The sequence below is a fragment of the Cervus canadensis genome, chromosome 13, assembly GCF_019320065.1.
Source record: "Cervus canadensis isolate Bull #8, Minnesota chromosome 13, ASM1932006v1, whole genome shotgun sequence".
In the NCBI taxonomy this organism is placed as follows: domain Eukaryota; kingdom Metazoa; phylum Chordata; class Mammalia; order Artiodactyla; family Cervidae; genus Cervus; species Cervus canadensis.
Window position 1 is genome coordinate 36,005,092 of NC_057398.1, and position 23,938 is coordinate 36,029,029.

Consider the following 23,938-nt stretch of genomic DNA (forward strand, 5'->3'; position numbering starts at 1 on the left):
AAGGATTAGATCTGATAGAGTGCCTGAAGAATTATGGACAGAGGTTCATGACATGGTACAGAAGGCAGTGATCAAGACCATCCCCAAGAAAAAGAAATGCAAAAAGGCAAAATGGTTGTCTGCGGAGGCCTTACAAATAGCTGAGAAAAGAAGAGAAGCAAAAGGCAGAGGAGAAAAGGAAAGATATACCCATATGAATACAGAGTTCCAAAGAATAACAAGGAGAAATAAGAAAGCCTTCCTAAGTGAACAATGCAAAGAAATAGAGGAAAACAATAGAATGGGAAAGACTAGAGATTTCCATTAAGAAAATTAGAGATACTAAGGGAACATTTCATGCAAAGATGGGCTCAATAAAAAACAGAAACAGTGTGGACCTGAAAGAAGCAGAAGATATTAAGAAGAGGTGGCCAGAATACATAGAAGAACTATACAAAAAAGATCTTAATAACCCAGATAATCACGATGGTGTGATCACTCACCTGGAGCCAGACATCCTGAAATGTGAAGTCAAGTGGGCCTTAGGAAGCATCACTACGAACAAAGCTAGTGGAGGTGATGGAATTCCAGCAGAGCTGTTTTAAATCCTAAAAGATGATGTTGTGAAAGTGCTGCACTCAATATGCCAGCAAATTTGAAAACTCAGCAGTGGCCACAGGACTGGAAAAGGTCAGTTTTCATTCCAATCCCAAAGAAAGGCAATGCCAAACAATGTTCAAACTATCGCACAATTGCACTCATCTTACACGCTAGCAAAGTGATGCTCAAAATCCTGCAAGCCAGGCTTCAACAGTACATGAACCAAGAACCTCCAGATGTTCAAGTTGGATTTAGAAAAGGCAGAGGAACCAGAGATCAAATTGCCAACATCTGTTGGATCATAGAAAAAGCAAGAGAGATCCAGGAAAACATCCATTTCTGCTTTATTGATTACACCAAAGCCTTTGACTGGACCACAACAAACTGTGGAAAATTCTTAAAGAGATGGGAATACCAGACCACCTTACCTGCCTCCTGAGAAATCTGTGTGCAGGTCAAGAAGCAACAGTTAGAACCAGACATGGAACAGTGAACTGGTTCCAAATTGAGAAAGGGGTACATCAAGGCTATATATTGTCACCTTGCTTATTTAGGGTGACAAATTTGTACTCTACTTCTATGTAGAGTACATCATGCAAAATGCCAGGCTGGATGAAGCACAAGCTGGAATCAAGATTGTCTGGAGAAATATCAGTAACCTCAGATATGTAGATGATAGCACCCTTAAGGTAGAAAGCGAAGAGAAACTGAAGAGCCTTTTGTTGAAAGTGAAAGAGGAGCGTGAAGAGGCTGACTTACAACTCGAACAGTCAAGAAACAAGATCGTGGCATCCAGTCCCATCACTTCATGGCAAATAGATGGGGAAACAGTGGAAACAATGGCTGACTTTATTGGGGGGGGGCCTCCAAAATCACTGCAAATGGTGACTGCAGCCATGAAATTAAAAGACGCTTGCTCCTTAGAAGAAAAGCTATGACCAACCTAGACAGCATATGAAAAAGCAGAGACATTATTTTGTCAACAAAGATCCATCTAGTCAAAGCTGTGGTTTTTCCAGTAGTCATGTATGCATGTGAGAGTTGGATTTTATTTATAAAGAAAGCTGAGCGCCGAAGAATTGATGCTTTTGAACTGTGGTGTTGGAGAAGACTCTTAAGAGTCCCTTAGACAGCAAGGAGATCAAACCAGTCAATCATAAAGGAAATAAGTCTTGAATATTCATTGGAAGGACTGATGCTGAAGCTGAGGCTCCAGTACTTTGGCCACCTGATGCCAAGAACTGACTTATTGGAAAAGACCCTGATGCTGGGAAAGCTTGAAGGCAGGAGGAGAAGGGGGTGACAGAGGATGAGATGGTTGGATGGCATCACCGACTCGATAGACATTAGTTTGAGCAAGCTTGGGGAGTTGGTGATGGACAGGGAAGCCTGGTGTGCTGCAGTCCATGGGGTTGCAATGAGCTGGACACGACTGAGCGACTGAACTGAGAGTCCCAACCATTCCCTTATGCTATGTTAGCCCTACCTGTGGCCAGATAGTTCACACTGAGTAACTCACATTGAGTGAGTTAACTGCCCACCACAGCTTACACAATGAAATGAGGTCTGCAGTTACTGCTCAAACATTTTTTAAATTCTTTTAAAATTACATGTACATAGCTTCCATGCATATAGGAAAATCTTCCTCCTTAACTAGTAGTCCTCTTTCTTCACTGTAAACTATTATTCACCTTCATTATTTATTTGATTAATTGGATTTAGCACTGAATGACTTTAGGGCACTTGTAGGAATCAGATCTCCCCTCCAAAGGCAAAAGTTTATCCCCAGTAAAGATACTCAAAACAATAAGCAATCTGAAAATATACCCCCAGACTATTTATTATTTTGCTTTATTTTTTGGCATGTGAGATCTGAAGCTTGGAGTCTTAATCCCTGGAATGCCAGGGAAGCCCCCCTTACCCCCATACTATTTGAAGCAGTGGCGCACAGAACTACAATAGAGTCTCGGGTTTAAGGTTACTATTATGAAAGCACTAGTGTCCCTTTGGCTTCCCTGGTAGCTCGGTCGGTAAAGAACCTGCCTGCAATGCAGGAGACCCAGGTTCAATCCCTGGGTCGGGAAGATCTCCTGGAGAAGGAAATGGCAACCCTCTCCAGTATTCTTGCCTAGAGAATTCCATGGACAGAGGAGCGTGACAGGCTCTAGTCCATGGGGTGGCATGGTCGGGCTTGACTGAGCTAACTAACATGCTAACTAACTAGTGTACCTTTAGAGCTGTAAATCTGAGGGGTTGCCAAGTCAATCCCATTAACAGTCGGGCAACATAGATTTCATTGTACTGAGCATTCTGAAGTGTGACAAGAAAAACAGTTTTTTTTTTTTAAGTTTATGTTTTAAAAGCTGACTTAATGTTTGCAAAATGTTTCATTAACGTTTACACATCAGTGTTTTTTAAACTTAGTCAGTGATAATTTTAAAATAGAAAGTAATTTTCCTTAAACCTCCAAGTGTGTTAGTTGCTCAGTGGTATCCGACTCTTTGCAACCCCATGGACTGTAGCCTGCCAGGCTCCTCTGTCCATGGTATTCTCCAGGCAAGAATACTGGAGTGGGTTGCCGCACCCTCTTCCAGGGGATCTTCCTGACCCAGGGATCTAACCTGGGTCTCCTGCATTGCAAGCAGATTTTTTTTACCATCTGAGCCACCAGGGAAGCCCTTAAGCCTCAAGACAGCCCCAGGAAGAAATGACCTTTTTGCCACAGTGGGCTGGGGAGGGACACTTACAGCCTGAGCTGGTGAGATCTTGGCAGCCAACAGTGCAAGCGATAGGCTGAGTGAGCCAGACAGAAGTGAATCATGGTGACCTGGGCCCTTGAGCACCTGGAGCAGGCCACGGAGGATCCGGAACAGTCCTGTCAGAGCTTCCAGACCTCTTCTCCACCTGCCAGGGCCTCCATCCCTATGCACCACCCCTGTGAACCCTGGGGGGATGCGGAGGAAGTTCTCTCCAGGGGAGAGGGACAGGTCCTAGTTCTCTTAAAGCCACTCTAGGCTATGATAGGAGCTCCCTGTAACTTGATTCTTCTATGGCTTTAAGGGTCTGAAGTCTAAAGCTGGCTGTTAACAGTGAATTAGTAACACTGAGCTGGATATTTGAGACAGGTCACGAATGTGAAAAGAGGGAAAGCTTCCTTTAAGCTGAGAGATCAGCTTTCCTTTCTCAGCCCTTCCCCTGGGGATGACCTGGAAACCTGAGCCCATCCCCAAAGGCAACGGGTCTGCTTCAGGCTCTTCCATCCTTCCTTCCCTGAACAAAGAGCAACTCCCTCCCTCCGGGACCTGCTCAGTCTCCCCGGAGAGTGGTACCTGAAACTTGAGATGGTTGGGACCAGAACCAAGGCTGGACTCCAGCTGAACCCAGAGCCTCCACCAGGGTCCTTGAGAGCATGCTCGGTAACTGGCCAGACACTCTTAATTTCCTTGTGGGCCCAGACCACCCCATAATACCATAGGTGCTTTGTTTGCATGGATGGGTATGGGGTGGGCAGGGGGAATAAGCCCCAAATGAATCCTGGTGTCATCCTTTGGATGATAATTGAAAGGTACATTTAAATCATTCTAACCCATGAACTCTTTTTTAATGTTGTGTGGAGCATTATTGACCCTTCTCCCCTTTATTTTCTATTCACAGTTAGCAGTGTCCTTGTGATTCCTGCCACTGTTTGGAGTAGACCTCAAGTATTTATTAATACATGTTTCCTAATTTCCATTCCCACTGACTGTACTTAAACTGAAGTTCTCATTACTTTTAACTCAACTTCCTATCTTGCTTTTCCCCTTCCAGTTAAGCCGATAGCATCACTGACATCAGTATTATCACTTTGCTCACAAATAATAGCTACCAGTTATTTTGACACTGTGCCAGGCAATATGATTAGCATTTTGCCATATCATTTTGCCATTATCTCTATTTTACAGATGAGGACACAAGTTAAATTGTCAGGTCAGGGCCATACAGCCATTTCCTGCTGTCACTAAGTTGTGTCCGACTCTTTGTGACCCCATGGACTTTAGCATTCAAGGCTCCCCTGTCCTTCACTATCTCCCGAAATTTGCACAGATTCATTGTGCCTTGAATTGGTGATGCCATCCAACCATCTCATCCTCCGTCACCCCCTTCTCCTCCTGCCTTCAATCTTTCCCAGCATCAGGGTCTTTTCCAGTGAGTCAGTTCTTTGCATCAGGTGGCCAAAGTACTGGAGCCTCAGTTTCAGCTTCAGTTCTTCCAATGAATATTCAGGACTGATTTCCTTTAGGATTGACTGGTTTGATCTCCTTGCTGTCCAAGGGACTCTCAAGAGTCTTCTCCAACACCACAGTTCAAAAGCATCAATTCTTCAGCGCCCAGCCTTCTTAATGGTCCAACTCTCACATCCATACATGGCTCCTGGAAAAACCATAGCTTTGACTCCATGGACCTTGATTGGCAAAGTGATGTTTCTGCTTTTTAATACACTGTTTAGGTTTGTCACAGCTTTCCTTCCAAAGAGCAAGCATCTTTTAATTTCATGGTTGCAGTCACTGTCTGCAGTGATTTTGGAGCCCAAGAAAATAAAATCTGTCATACAACCATGTAACACCAGCATCACCTTGTTTTTCTAGAACCCTGTTGTCACGCCATTGCTCAGAAACCTTCAGAGTTTCTTGTTATCTATGGAAATGTTATCTATGAAACTATCCATTTCTCAGCTAGGAGGGCTCATTTCCAATCCACACAGCCCCAATTTACCTCCCAATTTTCTCTTTGGTGCTGGAGAACCTAGGAGTCAGGATACCTAAATTCTAGCCCTGGGTCGTCACTCAGTAACTCTGTCTAAGGAGAGCAAAAATAAGTTGGTCAACCTAGCAGTTTGTTCTGAACACTGTTGGGCTATAAATAAATGGTCCTTACACAGGTCTTTGAGTGTTGGCAAGACTTAGGAGTACACAATGAGGGGTTTTATAGCCTTAAATTCCAATTCATTTTCAACTCATTATTTCTTTGAGATGTTTGTAATAGTGGAGAATTAGATAAACCTAAATGACTAATGATAGACGATTAACTGGAAAAACTAGATATGTAGCAATAGGTGGTTATTTGGAATAAAGTAAATGTCATTGGCCATTCTTTTTTCTTTTTGGTGAAAATTAAATGATAATGTGCATGAAATTAGTTTATAAGTTGAGAAGTATCCTATAAATGTTGGTTTGTTTGTGGTCATTCATTGTATTTCTACATTAATCATAAAAATACTTCGAGCGCTACAGGTGATTCCCCAAAAGTTCCCAAAATGCTTTGAGCAATTTGGCATCACTGAAATTATATTTGTTTGTAAGTGCTCAAAATTACTATTTTGAAACATAATTTGATATGTAAGAATATTTTAAACTTCACAGTAGTGAAGGTATTTTATTTATTGATAGTTAATAGAGTGTCTGTTAAAGAAGTAATTAGAACTGGTACTTCCTTGGTGGTCCAGTGGTAAAGAATCCGCCTGCCAATATAGGGGACCCAGGTTCAGTCCCTGGTCTGGGAAGATCCCACATGCTGCAGAGCAATTCAGTTGGTGCTCTAGAGCCCATGCTCTGCAACAAGAGAAGCCGCCACAGTGAGAAGTCCTCACACTGCAACTAGAGAGTAGCCCCCACTTGCTGCAACTAGAGAAACCCTGTGCATAGCACCAAAGTGCAGCCAAAAATAAAATATTTTTTAAAAATAAATAAGTAATTAGAAATTAGTGGTATGAGTTGGAAAGATTCACCAAGTCCCTCTGCTCAATACTCTGTAATAACCTAAAGGGGAAAAGAATTTGTAAAAGAGTAGATACATGTATATATATAACTGAATCACTTGACTGTACACCTGAAACGAATGCAACATTGTTAAGTATGCTCCAATATAAAATAAAAATCGAAAAAAAAAAGCAATAATAGGAAATATGAGTTTATTTTTAAGACATATTTGGGTGAATTCCTCCTAATTAAAAAAATTTAAATAAAAATGTAAAATAAGTTGCCTTGCATTACTTCAGTAGGGTTTTGGAAGGATCAAATGGAATAATTAATATCAAGAAGAGTTTGTCAATTGTAAACTATTATTCAGTTGAAAGTGATAATATGACCTTGTTGACTAAGAGGAAAAGTACAGTTTTGAAGGACGGGTTGTTGGGGAGTTATATTTGGTGGATAATAATGCCATTGTGGGGCTTCCCCAATGACTCATCAGGTAAAGAATCCACCCACAGTGCAGGAGACACAGGTTCGATCCTTGGGTCGGGAAAATCCCCTGGAGGAGGAAATGGCAACCCACTCCAGTCTTCTTGCCTGGAGAATTCCATGGACAGAGGAGCCTGGTGGGCTACAGTCCGGAGGGTCCCAAAGAGCAGACACGACTGAGCGACTAGACATAGTGGCACACAGCACAGTGTCACTGTGTCTGTTGACCATGGCCTCAGTAGTGCAGTCAGAGCACCACTGAGCTTTCCTTTTTGCTCGTAAGTCTGGGCCCACCTTGTGGGTCTACTGATCTGGTTCAGGCTCAGCTGATCCCACCTTGACCTGCTTGTGCTTCTGGGCAGATTGAGGCTTGACTGATCGAGGATGGCCTCGGCCAGGCAGCTGGTGATTGGCTGTCTGTCAGCGGGAGCACTGGCTCTCTCCTGTGGGTTCTGTCATCCTCCAGCAGGCTGGCCTGGGCTTGTCTTCGTGGAGGGGCAGGAGTCCAAAAGAGAGTGGTCGTGCACAATGCCTCAGAGGCCTAGGATCAGAGTGGGCATGTTTTCCCATGTGCCACGTTATTTGGGCCAAAGCAAGTCACAGAGGGTGGGAAGATTCCATTCCTTTATGAAAAGAGCTATAAATTCACATTGTAAAGGAAGGGTGGGGAAATGAAGCCATTTTTGCAATTCACCCAGCTTAGTCACTGAAGCCAAACATTTTTTCCATCTGTTTGGTTTGTGGGCTTTTTGTTGGTGATGTTTTTTGTTTGTTTCTTACTTTTTGACTGCAGCATGTGGGATTTTGGCTCCCCAACCAGAGATTGAACCCGAGCACGCTGCATTGGAAGTGCAGAGTCTTAACCACTGGACCATCAGGAAAGTCCCTCCATTTGCTTGAAATGAGTATGTTGAAGGACATCAAAAGACCTTGAACTGAACTTACTTTCTTTTTCCTTTGTAGGCAATAAGAGAAGTGTCAGAGTTTTCCATTTAGATCAATAACTTCAAATTCTCAGCATGGAGAACTCAGAGAAGACGGAAGTAGTTCTCCTTGCTTGTGGGTCCTTTAATCCTATCACCAACATGCACCTCAGGCTGTTTGAGCTGGCCAAGGACTACATGAATGGAACAGGTAGGAATAGTAACCAGCAGCAACGATGGGGTTCAGGATACACTGCCCTAAAATGTGGCACCTTGGCCTATTGGGCATTTTAAGCTGGAGGATTTTGATGAGACAGCAACAGCAGGAAGGTCACTCTGCCCTCCTCCCTCCACCCTTCTTCCCTGAAAGTGAAAGTCCATGGAATTCTCCAGGCCAGAATACTGGAGTGGGTAGCCTTTCCCTTCTCCAGGGGATCTTCCCAACCCAGGGATCGAACCCAGGTCTCCCGCATTGTGGGCGGGTTCTTTACCAGCTGAGCCACAAGGGAAGCCTATGAAGCAGATCATAAAACATTCACATGACAGATGCCCTCCCTAAACTCAGAGAATTGGAGCATCCTTATCTATGAAGACAAAGGAGTGCCAAGCAGACAGGCGCTGTCGGATTCCCCCAGGCTCCTACACTTTTCTTGTGCTTTTGTTGTTGTTCAGTCGCTCAATCTTGTCCAACTCTTTGTGTCCCCATGGACTGCAGCTTGCCAGGCTTCCCTGGCCTTCACCGTCTCCTAGAGCTTGCTCAGACTCATGTCCATTGGGTTGGTGATGCCATCCAACCATCTCGTTCTGTTTCGTCCCCTTCTCTTCTTGCCTTCAGTCTTTTCCAGCATCAGGGTCTTTTCCAGTGAGTCAGCTCTTTGCATCAGGTGGCCAAAATATTGGAGCTTCAGCTTCATCATCAGTCCTTCCAATGAATATTGAGGATTGATTTCTTTTAGGATTGACTGGTTTGATCTCCTGCACTCTTTGCACTATCATATTTCCCCATGACTGTTGACTCTTCATCAAACCTAGCATAAGAATACTTAGGTTTAACTGTGTCTTGGACTCTTCATTTCCTTATTAAGGTTCCCATGCCACATAAATCCTACATTAAGTTAATTTATATGCTTTTCTCCTGTCAATCTTTTCTTTGTCAGTTTACACCCGGCCAGGGACCCTGAGAAGGTCAAAGAAAACTTTTTCTCCCCTGCATATACACAGATTCATTTTGTTTTGTTATGGAAATAATCATGCTATGTGTTGATAGATGGATGAGTGTGCCAACTCACGAATAATCAGGGAACTAAAATAATAGAGTGATATTTTTCCCATCACCTTGACAAGAATTTTTAAAACTTGATAATGTCAAATATTAGGTGTTGGGAAGGAATGGGCTCTTGGATATTCAATGGATTAAGGCATTTTACAAGGCAGTTTCGGGCACGACTGATCAACTAACATATACATAAGACAGTTTGGCAATAGCAATCAAAATTTATTAATAAACTGCTGATGAATGGGTGGTCTCTTTGATGGGTACGAAATTTCAGTTGGGGAAGTTGAAAGAGTTCTGGAGATGGAGCGTAGTGATGGTTGTATAACATGTCACAATACTATACATTTAAAATGGTTTAAATGGTAAATTTTATGTGTATTTTAACACAATTAAAAATAAATAAATAAACTTGTATAATTGTTTAAAAAGAAAAAGGAGGAGGGGATCTGTGACTATGAAACCATATTGATGATACTATTTCCTGTACATAAAATCTAATTTGTTATACCTTACGTGAAGTCTGATTCTTTACCCCAGGAAAATATAAAGTTATCAAAGGCATAATTTCTCCAGTCGGCGATGCATATAAGAAGAAAGGACTCATCTCTGCCCATCACCGAGTTATCATGGCAGAACTTGCCACCAAGAACTCAAAATGGGTAGAAGTTGATACCTGGGAAAGTCTTCAGAAAGAGTGGACAGAGACAGCCAAGGTGCTAAGGTATTCATGGTGGAGTCCTGCAGTTCCTGTAGGGGGTCATCACAAGGCTGCAAAGCACACGAACAGGCCTGGGTACCATTCAGCCTTTGTGTCTTTCATGTGTTTTGAGATGTTTGCATGCTTGTTAACTGTGTACATCCCTGTGAAAGAACAGGAAGTACACTTGGCCTGTCTGTGCCCCTGGTGAAAAAGGTAAAGCTGTAAGATGATGTCACTGTGGTCAGTCTTCTCAAGTGTAAAAGCCAAAGGCAGATAATTGGGCTTCCCTGGTGGCTCAGGGGTAAAGAATCTGCCTGCCAATGCAGGAGACACGGGTTCATTCCCTGGTCCGGGAAGTTCCCTTGTGCCACAGAGCAACTAAGCCCGAGCACCACAGCTACTAAGCCCAGTTAGTGAACTGTGCCACAGTTAGTGAAGCCCATGCACAGTAGAGCCCATGCTCAGCAACAAGAGAAGCCACTGCACACTGCAACTAGAGAGTAGCCTGCGCTTGAGAGTAGCCTCTGCTCGCCACTGCTAGAGGAAAGCCCGAACAGCAGTGAAGACCCAGCACAGCCATAAGTAAATAAAATTATATATATATATATAGAAAGATGAAGACAGGTAATTTAAGGAAGAGACGCCATGATTCTTGATCACAAAGAGACTTGGTTTGGATGCTACTTCCATGACAGCATATGAGGGGTTGTCACAGATCACTGTGCTCAGGACTCTGAAACTGTTCCAGTTTAAGGATTCAGAACCCAGAGTGAGTAACATCTTTATTACTTAATGTTCTCTTGAGTGGCATGTCCCCGGTGGCTCAGTGAGTAAGGAATCTGCCTGCAGTGCAGGAATCACAGGAGATGTGGGTTCGATCCCTGGATTGGGAAGAACCCATGGAGGAGGAAATGGCAACCCACTCCAGTATCTGTGTCTAGGAAATCTTATGGACTGAGGAGCCTGGAGGGCTACAGTCCATGGGGTTGCAAAGAGTTGGACATGACTGAGCTACTAAGCGAGCAAGTTCTCTTGAGTATAAAACACAAGGGCTTTCTGAAAAACCTTTCTGTCTCATGTCTATTCTTAGAGTTTGAACCTTCTGGTTCTAGCCATATTAGTTATGGTTTGGATAGGAAATAGAACCACTCTGAGCATTTCAAGCAGAAAGGGACTTTAGCTTTAGTTTGAAAGGGCTGGAGGAGTGGAAGCGGTGGTTTGTTTCAAGATCATGTCCCCTTAACTGCAGCTGAAGTTCAGGAAACTGTTCCTGCTGCCACCAATGCTGCTATTAAACTTTCCCAGTCTCCTAGCGTGGGGGACAGGACAGTGGAATATAGGGTCTGGCCTCCATGCCGACCTGTCAAGGTCCAGAGCCTCCCAAATCTCTCTGCCTCTGAGGACTTCTGGGAAGTGATTTCAGGGTGGGATTAAAACCAGCCAGCAGACAATGTCCAGCCCAGTGACTTACCCAGAAGCTTAGCAGGGAGAAGAGGGTGACTTCAGTTCATTGACCAGAAGTTCTCCCATCAGAAAGCAGACTCCTCCTCCTCACCCAGCCCTCTTTGGCTCCAGAGTAACCTTCCTGTTCATTCCAGGTTCAACTCAGCCATTCCCAAGGGAAGGGGGTTACGGGCACCAAGGCCCACAGTCGTCTCTCACGCATGTTGCTCCTGTTAGCTGGGTAACTGTACCACTATGAAGCCATGGGCATCCTGCTGCCATTCAGAGTGAAGCTGCACACAGATCCTGCCTGTGGGCCCTTCCGCTTAGGCTTCAGACACTTGGCCACCCCCTCAGACCTTATCCTCAGCATTGAGTTCTTCATTACTAGGTCAGGCCATACTCTTTTTTAAAAATATTTATTTTTATTTATTTATTTGACTGTGCCAGCTCTGAGTTAAGTCACACGGGATCTTCAATCTTCGTTGCAGCATGAGGGATCTTTAGTTGTGGCATGTGGGATCTAGTTCCCTGACCAGGGATCGAACCTGGGTCCCCTGCATTGGGAGTGTGGAGTCTTAGCCACTGGCCCACCAGGGAAGTCCTAGTCAGGCCATACTCCTCAGTGGTCAAGGGTGTGGGCTCTGGAACCAGACTGTTAGGATTCAAATTCTGGCTCTGCCATCTATAAGCTAAATGACCTTGTGCAAATTGGTCAGTGTCCTCCTCTCTCGATAGGTATAACAAACAATTCTGATAGAATGCTGGCAGTACTATAGTTGCTTTATAGTAACCAAAACATTTACTCAATCTGGTTGTTCTCGACTATCTCCTATGTCTAAGAGGCTCTGCCAGAAGCTGGCAGTACAAACTCTTAAGCCTGTACTTCCTCTCCATTATGGGGATAATAATAATATGACATGAGATGTTGAGAAGATTTCATCAAATCATTCATGCAAGGGATTTGGTGTAGTGGTTAACACATAATAAATAATCAGTGTTAACTCTGGTCATTATGACACAGACGCATACAGCTTAGGATAGTAATAGCTACTATTTGCTGTGCTCCCAGGATTTTCCCTGCTTTCCATTCTTTTTATTTTTTAGTTTATTTTTGACTGTGCTGGGTCTTTGTGGCTGCACAAGGACTTTTTCTAGTTACGGTGCACAGGCTTCTCTTTGCAGTGCCTTCTCTTGTTGCAGAGCACAGGCTGTAGACCATGCAGGCTTCAGTAGTTGTGGCACATGGGATTTAGTCCCTTAGTTCAGTTCCAGGGATTGAACCTGTGTCTCCAGCCCTGGCAGGTGGATTCTTAACCACTGGACCACCAGGGAAGTCCCTGGTGCTTTCCATTCTTGACAGCCAGAGCCCAGGGCTGCTGTGTCTCAGCCGCATCCATCCTGACCTGACAGTCCTATGTACTTGAAGGTGTCCATTCTGAGTAATTGGGCATTGTGTGCACCTGTGGTTGCACCTTTTTAACAGCTCCCAGCCTTTAACGTAGTGTCAGAGGCTCTCAGGCCTCTCCACGAGGATGATATTTCAGTTGAGCATTGTGAGAAAGAGAAATAAATATTCTGTTGCTTTGTTGTTTTATAGACACCATCAAGAGAAGCTGGAGGCCAGTATCTGTGATCTCCAGCAGAACTCACCTGTGCTGGAAAAGCCTGGACGGAAGAGAAAGTGGGCTGAACAAAAACAAGATTTTAGTGAAAAGAAATCCCTAGAGCAAACAAAAACGAAAGGTCTGTATGTTTTTCCAGGACTTACCAGTGAGGGCTGTTAAGACTGTAGGGCTGGGCAAGCCCCCTTTGTATTTGCTTTCATATTCAATATGTGTGGGTGCCGGGAAAATGCCCCTTGTTAGTTTTCTTTTTTTTTTTCTTTTTTTGTTCTTTTGGCTACATCACACAATTTGTGGGATCTCAGTTCCCCAACCAGGGATTGAACTCAGGCTGCGGCAGTGAAAGCCCGAAATTGTAACCACTAGGCCACCAGGGAACTCTCCACCCCATGTTAGTTTTTTGATGGGAGGAAAGGAGAGTCAAAGGCACCCTGAGCTTATTTATCCTGCAGTAGGTAGACCTGAATATTTGAGGTTCAGGTCTGGATCTCTTTTTGGAAAAGCTGAATCTGATAAAAACTATGAATCCTCAGAAAAACAAATATACACATTTTTTTTTCCTGCACTGGATCTTTGTTGCTGCACAAAGGCTCTCTCTAGTGGCAGTGAACAGGAGCTACTGCATGGGCTTCTTATTGAGGTGGCTTCTCTTGTTGTGGAGCACCAGCTCTAGAGCTCAGGCTCAGTGGTTGTCGCTCATGGGCTTAGCTGCCCCACCGCATGTGGGATCTTCCTGGACCAGGGGTTGAACCCGTGTCCCCTGCATTGGCAGCTGAATTCCTAACCACTGGACCACCAGGGACAGTCCTACACATTCATTTTGATGCCAGGAGTTATTAGAAAAGCAACCCCTGAGGCTCTATTTTCTCTTCCCAGGTGTGCCAAAGGTGAAGCTGCTGTGTGGAGCAGATTTTTTGGAGTCCTTTGGTGTGCCCAATCTATGGAAGAGTGAGGATATCACCAAAATCCTGGGAGACTATGGGCTCATATGTATTACTCGGGCTGGGAATGATGCTCAGAAGTTCATCTATGAATCCGATGTGCTATGGAAACACCAGAACAACATTCACCTAGTGAACGAATGGATCACCAATGACATTTCCTCCACGAAGATCCGGCGAGCCCTTAGAAGAGGCCAGAGCATTCGCTACTTGGTACCTGATCTTGTCCAAGAATATATTGAAAAGCATAATCTGTATAGCTCTGAGAGTGAGGAGAGGAATGTTGGAGTGGTCCTGGCTCCTTTGCAGAGAAACACTACAGAAGTTAAGGCATAAGAAATTCTACAGCATGGTATTTTAGACTTCTTTTTTGGGAATTTGAAACCATGTGGGTGTTAGTAACTAGGGGAAGAAATTGTTATCCTCTTTAATAAAGTTTAACAGTTTGGTAAAATCAGTAGTAAATTAAAGTTAGGTTTATCTTTTTACTAGAAGTTGCTAAGATGAATGTTTTCAACATGTTGTTTTTAGTTTGGCTATGCCATGCAGCATGCAGCATCTTAGTTCCTCAACCAGGGATCGAACCCATGCAGTGGGAGCACAGAGTCTTAACCAGTGGACTACCAGGGAAGTCCACAAATTCCTTTATCTTTAAAACAAGAGATTAGCAGCACTAAAACCAGAGGAACATTCTATCAAACTGAGTACAAAAACAATTCAAAAAGAGCATCCTGACTTTACCACATAAAGAGAAGTGAAGTATGAAAAGTGACGTCTAGGAATTTCCTGGTGGTCTAGTGGTTAGGACTCTGCACTCTCACTGCTGAGGGCCCGGCCTTAATCCCTGGTCGGGAACTGACATTCAGCATGCTGTGCAGCAAAAAAAAAAAAGAAGAATAAAATTAATAAGGGTCCACTTAAGTTCCTGACTTAAGTTATGAAAGGAATGAACATTTGATGCATGCCTATTTCTGGGCCCCCTTCACCCAGGGTGGCCAAACAATTCTTAAAATAATGATCTTGTAAAAGGCATCACTAATCAGCTATCTCCAGCTGTGCAGAATACAGGCTGTGAATGATCTGGCAGATACTTTACACCAGTAGTTCATTCTCTCTGACACATCTCAGAAGGCCAGCGAAGCTTTGCTAAGGCATGTTGCCTGCAGCATCACTTTTGGAGGTAGGAAGAGGGGTCCAGGCCCTGGAATGTTTAGAAAGGTACACAGGTGTTTCTGATGCCCATGACAGATAGGGAACCTCTGCTCTCCACATGTTATGCACGGATTCTCTTAGCACATGAGAGATCTCTGAGAATGAGGTCTCTTATTCAAGGAGTCTCATTCAAGAGAATGAGAGGTCTCATCCAAGGATTTTATGAACTGTGAATGCTCTTAGCCTTTACTCATAGCTTAATAATCAAACAGTGAAGGGACATACCACACTGAGTCAGCCCAGCAGTTCCTTTAGCTCAGAGTTTTGAGCCCCTGATGAATGGTATGTGCAGGAAAGCTCCACAGTCTCAATCTAAAACTCTTGAGTTTTGGAAGACCCTTGCAGTTTCTGTTCCAGTTCCTGTGAACCTGCCATTTGTGAATTTAAGCAGAAAAAGAGCCTGTTTTTTATTATTTTTCTCATGTTCTTTTGTATGAACTTGAACCAAAGTAGAAGACGCAAATAATAATTGAACTCATAACATTATGTTAAAAAGACAAACTTGTTATATGGTTTGCTACTGATTAAAATTCTGTGGCAGTTTTACCCATTAGTAAAGCACAAAGACCAGAAATAGCTTTTTTTAGAATAGTTTTATGGTTCATGAAAATCATTCTGTGATAGAAACAGGACTAAAGTTAACTTTCTAAAGAAAGAATTATTTACCTTTACATACCTACACCTAGTGATTTACATTTCATACCTACACTACTCTGGATGAAGGGTTTATACCTCTGCAGAAGAAAAAAGATACTTATGTCTGTGCAGTTGAATAGTCTTATCTGAAGCCACAGTTTTAAAAAGGAAATAAAGTTGGCAAATGTAAATTCTGTGGCTCTTGGCCTCCTCTTTTAATTTTTACTTATTTATTTATTTATGGCTGCGTCAGGTCTTGGTTGCAGCATGTGGGATCTTTCATGGTGGCATGCAGACTTCTCTCTAGCTGAGGCCCCCAGGGCCAGTAGTTGCAGCTCACCTGCTTAGTTGCCCCGTGGCATGTGGGATCTTAGTTCCCCCCTGCAGGGATTGAACCTGTGTCCTCTGCATTGGAAGACAGATTCTTGACCACTGGACTACCATGGAAGTTCCCATTCCTGGCTGATTCTTACTGAAGTCAATGGACCTGTTTCTCAAAGAGAGAAGAGTACAAAGCTCGACACCCAGTGGTTTCAGTCCCTTAACCTGCTGAATGAATGAAAGGTCATGACCTCAGATCATAGAAATGAGAATCTTTCCCCTGCTTCTCAGCTTTTTGGAGTTTAAAAGTTGGAGCAGTACTGAAAAATAGCGATAGAACTATTGCTAGAGGTCGATGAAGTTATCAAAATTTAACTTTGATTTCTTCTGGAAAACTACACAAGTTTGTCTGAAGTGTGTGTGAACTGCAGGAAGGTTCCAGTGCTAGAAACTTCTTTTCTACTATGAAGCCTTTTCACCTAGAAGTGCCCATAGTCTGCTGAGTGTATTGACCTCAGGGCCCGCTGGGTAAGGCTCATAGGGACCCTCCCAGGAGACCTGGTAACAGTGAAATGGTCCTATTGTTGTGGTATTTATGGATCAGCAACTTTGTACATAGAAGGAGTTGCTTGGCTTTTTGTCCCCATACCAGGATGCTGCTAATGCCACAGCATAATAGCATGTTTCGGGGTCTCCTTAAGGACACAGCTTCCTCTTTGGATAATGAAACTAGGACAACTTTGTATAATGAAACTAGGACAATGAATTTCACAAGGAAATAAATATTAGTAACTGTTGCAGCTTTCATTGAGGAAGAGGGGAAAATGCCATTGTTTATTCTCTATCATGTTTCATATTTGGCTCTTATAATGTGAATTTAGTTTAGGAATTGTGTAGAGCTGGTGTATTGTTTGATGCTGGTAGGGGTGGTGGTTTTTTTGTTTAATATGCTGCTGCTGCTGCTAAGTTGCTTCATTCATGTCCAACTCTTTTCAATCCTATGGACTGTAGCCTGCCAGGCTCCTCTGTCCATGGGGTTCTTCAGGCAAGAATACTGGAGTGGGTTGCCATGACCTTCTCCAGGGGATCTTCCTGACCGGCGGGTGGGTTGAACCTGCGTCTCCTGCATTGCAGGCAGATGCTTTACCACTGAGTCACCAGGGAAGCCTAATAAATACTACAAGTTATTCATCATTTATCTGAAACTTGAGGAATCCTGTTTCTGGTTTATTTTATGCCACTTCCAGCAACTTTAAATGGGAGGAACAACCTGAGAGGATGTATTGAGAAGCCCATTCATGAAGCCAGCCCGGTTGAAGTCAAGTGTAGGGGGTGGGATGTGGGGGCTCATAGGAGGGAAGCTTGGTGGGGTCCACATACAGTTTTTGACCTGTTATAGTAGCACCAGGACATGGTGGGGAATTCCTGTCTCTGTTGGACTCCTCCTCTGGGACAGTGCCCCCCACTCCGCTCAGGAAATCACCTTGGTTTCAGTGCTGAGATGCAGATCCATGTCTGCCTCAAGTGCCTTATCAGTCAGTAATGCAGCAATGTTTCCCAAATCAAGTTAAAGTGCCAAAGTTTTTCCAGACCAGTGGGTAACATGACAACAATGACACGTTTAAAAGAGTTAGGGAAATTTTCAAACATAGAATTAGTGATAAAAGTATAATGGGGCTTCCCTGGTGGCTCAGTGATAAAGAATCCTCCTGCTAATGCAGAAAACACGGGTATGATCCCCAGTCTGGGAAGATCCCACATGCCTTGGAGCAACTAAGCCTATGCGCCACAACTACTGAGACCATGTGCACCAACTACTGAAGCCCGTGTACCTAGAGCCCACGCTCTGCAACAAGAGAAGCCACCGCAGTGAGAAGCCCGTCCTCCGCAACTAGAGAGTGGACTCCACTCTTTGCAACTAGAGCAAAGCCCGTGCAGCAACGAAGACCCAGCACAGCCAAAAATAAATATAATAAATCCCCTGTGTATCTATGTCTTATCCCCGGAATGGGACCAAGCTCCCTGATGGCGTTGCCTCCTTGTATTAGGAGGGGAGGTATAGATGAGGTGAAGTTTATTTTATGTCTTTAAGCACCATTCTTTCCTGGACCAGTATCAGATTCCATCAAATGTCAGAAAAATGCCTCCACTACAAATGCCCCTCATCATTCCCGCTCATCACTGTCTAGGAGAAAGCACTGCTCATCCACAAGTGTAGGACTGCATCTTGGCTCTTAATTTTATGGTTCACTTTGCCAGTATCAAATGGAAGGAAAGAAAGCACAAATTTGGCCAAGTAACATTTGTCTTTCCTTTCCAGAGATAACTTTGGTCCTAGTCAGGAAGAAAGATCTTGGAACTGTAGAGGAGAAGATTTCTCCTTCTTCCATGGGCAAGTCCAATCTATGTCCAATCTACTTCAACAGCCATTCAATCCTACCCATAATAGATGGTCCTTGCCCAAACTGGCCAAGAGCCATACCAATCAGCACAATTGCTGACACTGTTATTAGTTATTCCTGTGAATTTCATTTTCAGGCCAACATTTAGAACAATAAGATTTTAAGGATAGGAAGGAAATATGATTTCTCCATGTCCTGTTCCCTTAGTTATCTGGAATTTAAATAGGTTTCATGCTCCAGAAATCTGGTCAGAGTTCATAGTTCTGTGCCCTTGAAGTGGTAAAGTTTATCTAATCCCAGGACTTGATATCATCCTGTCATATTCCACCAAAGGAATCAATGTTTTGTACTTATGAGAATCAATAGCCTCATTTTGAGTAAGGCAGTGTCACTATGGGCCTTAGGAAGTATCACAACAAACAAAGCTAGTGGAGGTGATGGAATTCAAGTTGCAAATCCTAAAAGATGATGCTGTTAAAGTGATGCACTCAATGTGCCAGCAAATTTGGAAAATTCAGCAGTGGCCACAGGACTGGAAAAGGTCAGTTTTCATTCCAATCCCAAAGAAAGGCAATGCCAAACAGTGTTCAAACTATCACACAATTGCACTCATCTCACACACTAGCAACGTGATGCTCAAAATCCTGCAAGCCAGGCTTCAACAGTACATAAACCGAGAACTTCCACATGTTCAAGCTGGATTTAGAGAAGGCAGAGGAACCAGAGATCAAATTGCCAAGATCCGTTGGATCGTAGAAAAAGCAGAAGAGTTCCAGAAAAACATCTACTTCTGCTTTATTGAATACATCAAAGCCTTTGACTGTGTGGATCACAACAGACTGGAAAATTCTGAAAGAGATGGGAATACCAGACCACTTCACCTGCCTCCTGAGAAATTTGTATGCAGGTCAAGAAGCAACAGTAACCAGACGCGGAGAAAATGGCGGCAGGGGTCGAAGCGGCGGTGGAGGTGGCGGCGACGGAGCCCAAAATGGAGGAGGAGAGCGGCGCGCCTGGCGTGCCAAGCGGCAACGGAGCTCCGGGCCCGAAAGGTGAAGGAGAACGACCTGCTCAGAATGAGAAGAGGAAGGAGAAAAACATAAAAAGAGGAGGCAATCGCTTTGAGCCATATGCCAATCCAACTAAAAGATACAGAGCCTTCATTACAAACATACCTTTTGATGTGAAATGGCAGTCACTTAAAGACCTGGTTAAAGAAAAAGTTGGTGAGGTAACATACGTGGAGCTCTTAATGGACGCTGAAGGAAAGTCAAGGGGATGTGCTGTTGTTGAATTCAAGATGGAAGAGAGCATGAAAAAAGCTGCTGAAGTTCTAAACAAGCATAGTCTGAGTGGAAGACCACTGAAAGTCAAAGAAGATCCTGATGGTGAACATGCCAGGAGAGCAATGCAAAAGGCTGGAAGACTTGGAAGCACAGTATTTGTAGCAAATCTGGATTATAAAGTTGGCTGGAAGAAACTGAAGGAAGTTTTTAGTATGGCTGGTGTGGTGGTCCGAGCAGACATTCTTGAGGATAAAGACGGAAAAAGTCGTGGAATAGGCACTGTTACTTTTGAACAGTCCATTGAAGCCGTGCAAGCTATATCTATGTTTAATGGCCAGCTGCTGTTTGACAGACCAATGCACGTGAAAATGGATGAGAGGGCCTTACCAAAGGGAGATTTTTTCCCTCCTGAGCGTCCACAACTTCCCCATGGACTTGGTGGTATTGGCATGGGGTTAGGACCAGGAGGGCAGCCTATTGATGCCAACCATTTGAATAAAGGCATTGGAATGGGCAACCTGGGACCTGCAGGAATGGGAATGGAAGGCATAGGATTTGGAATAAATAAAATGGGAGGCATGGAAGGACCCTTTGGTGGTGGTATGGAAAACATGGGTCGATTTGGATCTGGGATGAACATGGGCAGAATAAACGGTGGAGGCGGAGGCAGTGTCCCTGGAATTGAGAGGATGGGCCCCGGCATTGACCGCATCGGGGGGGCCGGCATGGAACGCATGGGCGCAGGCCTGGGCCACGGCATGGATCGTGTGGGCTCCGAGATTGAGCGCATGGGCCTGGTCATGGACCGCATGGGCTCCGTCGAGCGCATGGGCTCTGGCATCGAGCGCATGGGCCCCCTGGGCCTCGACCACATGGCCTCCAGCATCGAGCGCATGGGCCAGACCATGGAGCGCATCGGCTCTGGCGTGGAGCGCATGGGTGCCGGCATGGGCTTTGGCCTCGAGCGAATGGCCGCGCCCATTGACCGTGTGGGCCAGACCATCGAGCGCATGGGCTCTGGTGTGGAGCGCATGGGCCCTGCCATCGAGCGCATGGGCCTGGGCATGGAGCGCATGGTGCCCGCAGGCATGGGGGCAGGCCTGGAGCGCATGGGCCCCGTGATGGATCGCATGGCCACCGGCCTGGAGCGCATGGGCGCCAACAACCTGGAGCGCATGGGCCTGGAGCGTATGGGCGCCAACAGTCTCGAGCGTATGGGCCTGGAGCGCATGGGCGCCAACAGCCTAGAGTGCATGGGTCCTGCCATGGGCCCGGCCCTGGGCGCTGGCATTGAGCGCATGGGCCTGGCCATGGGTGGCGGTGGCGGTGCCAGCTTTGACCGTGCCATCGAGATGGAGCGTGGCAACTTTGGAGGAAGTTTCGCGGGTTCCTTTGGTGGAGCTGGAGGCCATGCCCCTGGGGTGACCAGGAAGGCCTGCCAGATATTTGTGAGAAATCTCCCATTTGATTTTACATGGAAGATGCTAAAAGACAAGTTCAACGAATGCGGCCACGTGCTGTATGCCGACATCAAGATGGAGAATGGGAAGTCCAAGGGGTGCGGTGTGGTTAAGTTTGAGTCGCCAGAGGTGGCTGAGAGAGCCTGCCGGATGATGAATGGGATGAAGCTGAGTGGCCGAGAGATTGATGTTCGAATCGATAGAAATGCTTAAGCAGTTGCCTTTTTTAAACATCGATACCAGACCTCTGAATGTGTATTTTTTCTTGTTAACCATTTTAATTTGTTGGCTGGATGTATAAAGATGTTTAAAAAATTCAGTTGCTTTTTGGGGTAATTTGAATTACTTTTTTAATGACTGGGGTTCCATTTGACTGTTTGCATTGAGATTGCAATGTGCGCAATTTTTTTTGTAGTTGTGGCATCTTGTTGACATCGAATATGACTTTGATAATAAATATCAGTTTCTGAAAAAAAAAAAAAGAAGCAACAGTAAGAACTGGACATGGAACAACAGACTGGTTCCAAACTGGGAAAGGAGTACATCAAGGCTGTATATTGTCACCCTGCTTATTTAACTTATATGCAGAGTACATCATGCGAAATGCCCGGCTGGATGAAGCACAAGCTGGAATCAAGATTGCCAGGAGAAATATCAATAATCTCAGATATGCAGACGGCACCACCCTTACGGCAGAAAGCAAAGAAGAACTAGAGACCCTCTTGATGAAAGAGGAGAGTGAAAAAAGTTGGCTTAAAACTCAACATTCAGAAGACTAAGATCATGGCATCTGGTCCCATCACTTCATGGGAAATAGATGGGGAAACAATGGAAACAGTGACAGACTTTATTTTCTTGGACTCCAAAATCACTGTGGATGGTGACTGCAGCCATGAAATTAAAAGACACTTGCTCCTTGGAAGAAAAGCTATGACCAACCTAGGCAGCATATTAAAGAGCAGAGACGTTACTTTGCCAACAAAATTCCATCTAGTCAAAGCTATGGTTTTTCCAGTAGTCACGTATAAACGTGAGAGTTGGACTATAAAGAAATCTGAGTGCCAAAGAATTGATGCTTTTGAACTGTGGTGTTGGAGAAGACTCTTAAGAGTCCCTTGGACAGCAAGGAAATCAAACCAGTCAATCCTAAAGGAAATCAGTCCTGAATATTCATTGGAAGGACTGATGCTGAAGCTGAAGCTCCAATACTTTGGCCACCTGCTGCGAAGAACTGGCTCATTGGAAAAGACCCTGATGCTGGGAAAGATTGAAGGCGGGAGGAGAAGGGGATGACAGAGGATGAGATGGTTGGATAGCATCACTGACTAAATCGACATAAGTTTGAGTAAGCTCCAGGAGGTGGTGATGGACAGGGAAGCCTGGCGTGCTGCAGTCCATGGGGTCACAAAGAGTCGGACATGATTGAGTGGCTGAACTGAATGTCACTATGTGAAAGCGTTAGTCGCTCAGTCATGTCTGACTCTTTGCGACCCCATGGACTACAGCCCTCCAGGCTCCTCTGTCCATGGAGTTCTCCAGGCAAGAATACTGGAGTGGGTAGCCATTCCCTTCTCCAGGGGATCTTCCTGACCCAAGGATCGAACCTGGGTCTCCTGCATTGCAGGCAGATTCTTTACTGTCTGAGCCACCAGGGAAGCACAATGCCACTATGGTTTCCTCAATAAAAATAGCATCTTTCCTCTGGAAAGTTCATAGCCATTCATTCACAAACATTTAATAATCACTTGCCAGGCATACTAGGCACTGGGGATACATAGAGGTGAATACGATGAACACAGTCTCTACTCTTGACATTTTAATGAAAAAGGTAGTCAGTAAACAAAGCAAAAAAAAAGATAATTATGGACTATGATAATTACAAATGATATAAGCAGAGTTGTGATGCAGAGTAATTGTATACCAGAAGGTTGCTCTGAAAAGGTGACTCAGATTTTTGAAGAGATTCAAATATTTACACACTGAAGCATTTGAATCTTGGGAGTAATGAAATCTGAATTATATTTCTCAAAAGCTTTCTTGGCTGCAGAATGGAAAATAGTTTGGTTGGATAAGAGTAGAAGCAACAAGCCCAGAGAGGAGGCAAGACATGATGGTGGCTTGGGTTAGGTTGGAAGAACCAACAGGATTTGCTGGTGGATTGGATATGGGTGAGTAGAAAAGGGAAAAATTCAGTGTTTACCGGGCTTTGGTTTTAACAGGTGACTAGTGGTACAATTTATAGAGATGAGGAAAGCTGAGGAATAATTTTATTTTATGCTTTCTGCTTTGGCTATATTACATTTGAGTGCCTTTAGGACCTCCAAGTGGAGATGTCAAGAGGCACCTTAAGTGGTGAGAGGTGACACATGAGCTTGGTAGTCGGGCTATCTGAGATTGAAACCAGACTCTTCCACCAACTGTATGACCTTGGGTAAGTCACTTAACCTTTCTTTGTCTCAGGTTTTGTCTTTTTCAAATGGAGATAAATAAAGTAACTATTGGAGGGGTAGGATTTTGTGATAAATGACAATACACATAGTAATCACTCAATAGATGTTGGCTATTAATGTACTTGAGTCTGGCGCTCATGTGAGAGATCTGAAATGGACAGATAAGCTGTACACCTAAAACTAACACAACATTGTAAATCAACTCTACAGCAATAAAAATTAAAAAAAGAAAAAGAAATGCCCCATGTCCACAGAACAAAGTCACAGATTCTGTTATCCTCCTCCAGTCTTGTTCCTTCTCCAAACTCCATTTTCTCAGGTGGTGGGACTGCATGAGGGTGGGGGGAGGGTCCCTGAGCAAGCCAGCACTCAGCATGTGAGGGAGGCCACAGAAACTCTGCCCAACTGCATCTTACCTCACAGGGCTGGTTTTCAGAGATTCTTCAAGGCAGCAGATAAAACTCTT

The 23,938-nt window shown here is 44.3% G+C and overlaps 2 protein-coding genes across 8 annotated transcripts in view; both read left to right on the plus strand.

The window, feature by feature from the left end:
• The window catches only part of NMNAT1 (nicotinamide nucleotide adenylyltransferase 1), a 28,197-nt gene extending 12,453 nt beyond the window's left edge, over positions 1-15,744 (plus strand). For 5 of the 6 annotated variants that reach the window (XM_043486264.1, XM_043486263.1, XM_043486266.1 and 2 more), the window contains exons 2-5: positions 7,761-7,931; positions 9,534-9,717; positions 12,740-12,885; positions 13,641-15,744. In XM_043486264.1, the coding sequence (XP_043342199.1) occupies positions 7,817-7,931; positions 9,534-9,717; positions 12,740-12,885; positions 13,641-14,041 (846 nt within the window). In that variant the 5' untranslated portion in view covers positions 7,761-7,816 and the 3' untranslated portion in view covers positions 14,042-15,744. Of the gene's footprint in view, positions 1-7,645; positions 7,676-7,760; positions 7,932-9,533; positions 9,718-12,739; positions 12,886-13,640 lie in introns of those variants that run through there. The other variant, XM_043486268.1, reaches the window with a different exon arrangement.
• A 3,463-nt stretch (positions 15,745-19,207) lies between these two features.
• LOC122452552 (heterogeneous nuclear ribonucleoprotein M-like) lies at positions 19,208-21,504 on the plus strand. Of its 2 annotated transcripts, XM_043486262.1 has the most exons (2): positions 19,357-19,498; positions 19,552-21,504. In XM_043486262.1, exon 2 carries the CDS (start codon positions 19,577-19,579, stop codon positions 21,233-21,235), a length of 1,659 nt encoding a protein of 552 aa, XP_043342197.1. In that variant the 5' UTR covers positions 19,357-19,498; positions 19,552-19,576; the 3' UTR covers positions 21,236-21,504. The 2 variants fall into 2 exon arrangements, with proteins under 2 accessions (XP_043342195.1, XP_043342197.1); XM_043486260.1 differs by having other exon boundaries at positions 19,208-21,504.
• The last annotated feature ends 2,434 nt before the right edge of the window (positions 21,505-23,938 follow it).